This window comes from Struthio camelus, chromosome 16, assembly GCF_040807025.1.
Source record: "Struthio camelus isolate bStrCam1 chromosome 16, bStrCam1.hap1, whole genome shotgun sequence".
Taxonomy (NCBI): Eukaryota; Metazoa; Chordata; class Aves; order Struthioniformes; family Struthionidae; genus Struthio; species Struthio camelus.
In genome coordinates this window covers 1133434-1137727 of record NC_090957.1, presented here as the reverse complement: position 1 = coordinate 1137727, position 4294 = coordinate 1133434, and the positions used below count along the sequence as shown (strand labels likewise).

Sequence of the window (4294 nt, the reverse complement as noted above, 5' to 3'; positions counted from 1 at the left end):
CCGGGCCAAGGCTTCCTGCTGCTCAGCTTCCTCCCCCCTCCCCAGCCCCGACTCTGCTTGGGTCCAGCTTCCCTCAGCCCCGGGGGGGGGGCACAGCAAGGGACAAACCCGCTCCGAGGAAGCCCCAGAGCGGTCTCGGGTCGAGCAGGAGGCAGGGTGACGCACAGAGCGGGGGCTCTGGGGGTCTAGACCCCGCACCGCCACCCTCAGCCCCCGCCGAGTAACACAGCGGAGTCGAGGCGTCTCTTTTACTGGTCGAGACAACGATTAAAAGGAGGGACGACTAAAATCACGCTGGCGACGGGGTGCCGGGAGCAGCGCGGCAGCAGAGGCGTGGGGCTCAGAGGGACGAGGCCATGATGCTGGAGACGCCTGCGGGGGGGAGACAAGGGGTCAGGGCGGGGGGCTCCGGGCTGGGCGCAGGGACAGCCTCCCGCCCCGATACCCACTGTCAAAGTCGATCTTCTCCACGATGTTCTTCGGTTTGATGCTCTCCTCCTGGTTGCAGATGAAGATCTTCCCGGGCTCCGTTTCCGTCCAGCCGTATTTGCTCATCCAGACCTTTAACTGGGCGTCTGCGGGCGGGAGAGGGGCAGGGTCTCACCCCACGGCCTGCCCCACCAGCCCGCCCCGCTCCGGGCTCGCTCGTCTCCGCAGGGGACGGCCTTACCCGAGAGGTCTCCCAACATCTCGGCCAGCAGCCAGCGGTCGATGTGCTGGTACGTGATCCCCACCACGTGGCAGATGACTGCGGAAGGAAGCCCAGAGCCACCGTCAGCCCGGCCCGGCCGAGCCAGCCCCGCACAGGCCTCCGCCCCCGCTCACATTTCCTGACGGAGTCCTCGAAGCCCGTGATCCCATCCAGGAGCTCCATGTTCTCATCCAGAGCTTGCTGCGGCGCGGGGGGGGGGGAAAAAAAAAACCCGGCATTAAACATCCTTGTCCTGGCTGCTGTCACGGCGGTGGCACCGAGCAGAGCCACCCGCTGGGGCTGCTCCTCCCCGCCCCGGGGGAGGAAACTCACCCAGAAAGATTGGAAGTGGCAGGTCTCCAAGAGCTCCCCCAGGTAGAGAATCTGTCTGATGGGCCTCTCCTCCTGCTGCGGCCGGAGGAATCAAGGGAAACGCGCCAAGAAGAGCCCAGAACCTGCCACCTTCCTTGCGGCTCCGCTCACAGCTACCCTCCCTCCTCGGGCTCCCCCCCCCCCCCATTTCGGGTCTCCCGGTCAGCAGAGCGGTGTCCAAACCTAAGGGCGGAACGGGGCCGCAGCAGCGCAAAGCCACGAGGGCAACTTGGGTCTTGTCCCGCCTCGGCGACGCCCTAACGCCTTCGCCCCCAGGGCGGCCCGAATTCACCCCACCGCAGCCTCGCTGAGCCCCCCCCCCCAACCCCGGCGAGGCCGCCCCTGCCACCCCGCGTCAGCCAGGCGCCCCGGGAGGATACGTGAGCCTGGTCGATCATACATTTGCAGAGAGTAAAGTCCGTGTGCGGGAGGTTGGTCAGGGCCTTGAGCAGGATCTGGGCCGTGACGGTGGTCTGGAAGAAGGCAGGATTGAACTGGTACCTGCGGGGAAGAGGAAGGTGGTAGGGGACGGGTGGTAGGGGACGCGGGGGGTAAGCGCTCGGCGCCCGGCCTCGGCCACGCTCACAGCTTCAGCACGGCCAGGTTGGCCTCCAGGTCGTAGGCGTTCTCCTTGGCCTGCGTCTCCACGTAGCGCTCCAGCGTGGCCAGGTTCTCCGGGTTGTAGCTGGGCAGGGGGAGGCACCGCTGAGGGGTGGGGGGCCCCCCCGCAGCTCTACAACTCCCCCCCGCAGCTCTACAACCCCCCCCCCCGCAGCTCTACAACCCCCCCCCCGCAATATCAGTCGCCCCAGTGCTGGGAGATGCCCACAACACATTCCCAGTTCCCCATTTCTGGTTGATGTCCCCCCCCTCACCCCCCCAGTACCAGGTGCCCCCCGTTTCGGGGTCCCTCTTTCCCACTCTGCGCCAGGTTGATGCCCCCCCCCTCCCACCCCCCCGTTCCTGGTCCTTCCCGCTTCGCTCCAGGTCACTGCTCCCTCCCCAGGCCTGGGGACGCCCCTCGTCCAGGCCCCGATCCCGGCCGCTGCCCCCCGTCCGATCCCGGGGGCCCTCAAGTCCGAGTTCCTGCCCCTTCACCCAGCCCCCCAACTCCTAGTTGCTGCCACCCCCTCTCCTCCCAGGCCCCCAATTCCCAGTCCCTCTCCCCTCCCCGGTCCCCCCCAATTCCCAGTCCCTCTCCCCACCTCAGTCCCCCCCAACTCCCAGTCCCCCCCAATTCCCAGCCCCTCTCCCCTCCCCGGTCCCCCCCAACTCCCAGTCCCCCCCAATTCCCAGCCCCTCTCCCCTCCCCGGTCCCCCCCAACTCCCAGTCCCCCCCAATTCCCAGCCCCTCTCCCCTCCCCGGTCCCCCCCCCAACTCCCAGTCCCCCCCAACTCCCAGTCTCTCTCCCCTCCCCGGTCCCCCCAAATTCCCAGTCCCCCACAATTCCCAGTCCCCCACAATTCCCAGTCCCTCTCCCCCAATTCCCAGTCCCTCTCCCCCAATTCCCAGTCCCTCTCCCCCCCCCAATTCCCAGTCCCTCTCCCCCCCCCAATTCCCAGTCCCTCTCCCCCCCCCAATTCCCAGTCCCTCTCCACCTCCCCGGTCCCCCCCCAATTCCCAGTCCCTCTCCCCTCCCCGGTCCCCCCCCCAACTCCCAGTCCCTCTCCCCTCCCCGGTCCCCCCCCCAACTCCCAGTCCCTCTCCACCTCCCCGGTCCCCCCCCCAACTCCCAGTCCCTCTCCCCTCCCCGGTCCCCCCCCCAACTCCCAGTCCCTCTCCACCTCCCCAGTCCCCCCCCCAACTCCCAGTCCCTCTCCACCTCCCCGGTCCCCCCCCAATTCCCAGTCCCTCTCCCCTCCCCGGTCCCCCCCCCAACTCCCAGTCCCTCTCCCCTCCCCGGTCCCCCCCCCAACTCCCAGTCCCTCTCCACCTCCCCAGTCCCCCCCCCAACTCCCAGTCCCTCTCCACCTCCCCGGTCCCCCCCCCAACTCCCAGTCCCTCTCCCCTCCCCGGTCCCCCCCCCAACTCCCAGTCCCTCTCCCCTCCCCGGTCCCCCCCCCAACTCCCAGTCCCTCTCCCCTCCCCGGTCCCCCCCCCAACTCCCAGTACCCCCCCAATTCCCAGTCCCTCTCCCCCAATTCCCAGTCCCTCTCCCCCCCCAATTCCCAGTCCCCCCCCCCACTGCCAGTCGAGGCCCCCCGGCCGGTAGCGGCCCCCCCCGGCCCGGTGCCGCCGCCCGGCCGGTACCGGTCGATGCCCCGCAGCAGCTTGCCCACGTTAGCCCGCATCTGCTCGAAGAGCGCCATGGCGCCGGCCGCCGCCGCCGGAAGCAGAAGGGCGGCGTAGGGCTCCGCCGGCCGCGGCAACTTCCGCTTCCGGCGCCCGCGCTCGCCGGGCATGACGGGACGGTGGCGGACGAGCGCGCGGGCGGAAGAGGGCGGGGCTAGGGGGAGAAGCGCCGCGCACGCGCAGAAAGCAGCCAGCCGCGGCGGGGGAGAAGGGGGCGCCTTATAGCGCTGCCCCGCCCCCGCGGAGAGGGCAGGCCCCGCCCCCTCGCCGCCGCCAGGCCCCGCCCCCTCGCCGCCGCCAGGCCACGCCCCCTCGCCGCCGCCAGGCCACGCCCCCTCCCGCCGCCAGGCCACGCCCCCTGCCCCCTCCCCACAGCGAGGGCGAGGCGACGCGGGCTGGTCTGACTGGGCCAAACTGGGCCCAGACTGGGGGGGGGGGGTTATAGTAAGGCCGAACTGGGTCAAACTGGGAGGGGGGGGTCCTGGGGGGGTCACACTGGGCCAGACTGGGGGTATAGTAAGGCCGAACTGGGTCAAACTGGGAGGGGGGGGCTCTGGGGGGGTTGCACTGGGCCAGACTGGGGGGTATAGTAAGGCCGAACTGGGTCAAACTGGGAGGGGGAGGGCCCTAGGGGGGTCACACTGGGCCAGACTGGGGGTATAGTAAGGCCGAACTGGGTCAAACTGGGAGGGGGAGGGCCCTAGGGGGGTCACACTGGGCCAGCCTGGGGGTATAGTAAGGCCGAACTGGGTCAAACTGGGAGGGGGAGGGCCCTAGGGGGGTCACACTGGGCCAGACTGGGGGTATAGTAAGGCCGAACTGGGTCAAACTGGGAGGGGGGGGTCCTGGGGGGGTCACACTGGGCCAGCCTGGGGGTATAGTAAGGCCGAACTGGGTCAAACTGGGAGGGGGGGGGCCCTAGGGGGGTCACACTGGGC

General features: G+C 69.8%; 1 protein-coding gene across 1 annotated transcript; it reads right to left on the bottom strand.

Moving 5' to 3' along the window:
- Positions 1-234: 234 nt before the first annotated feature.
- EIF3K (eukaryotic translation initiation factor 3 subunit K) lies at positions 235-3614 on the bottom strand. Its single transcript, XM_068910405.1, has 8 exons — positions 3315-3614; positions 1650-1748; positions 1444-1564; positions 1025-1099; positions 826-892; positions 671-748; positions 450-575; positions 235-372 (listed from the first exon to the last, which is right to left on the bottom strand). Exons 1-8 carry the CDS (start codon positions 3464-3466, stop codon positions 341-343), a joined length of 750 nt encoding a protein of 249 aa, XP_068766506.1. The 5' UTR covers positions 3467-3614; the 3' UTR covers positions 235-340.
- Positions 3615-4294: the final 680 nt, after the last annotated feature.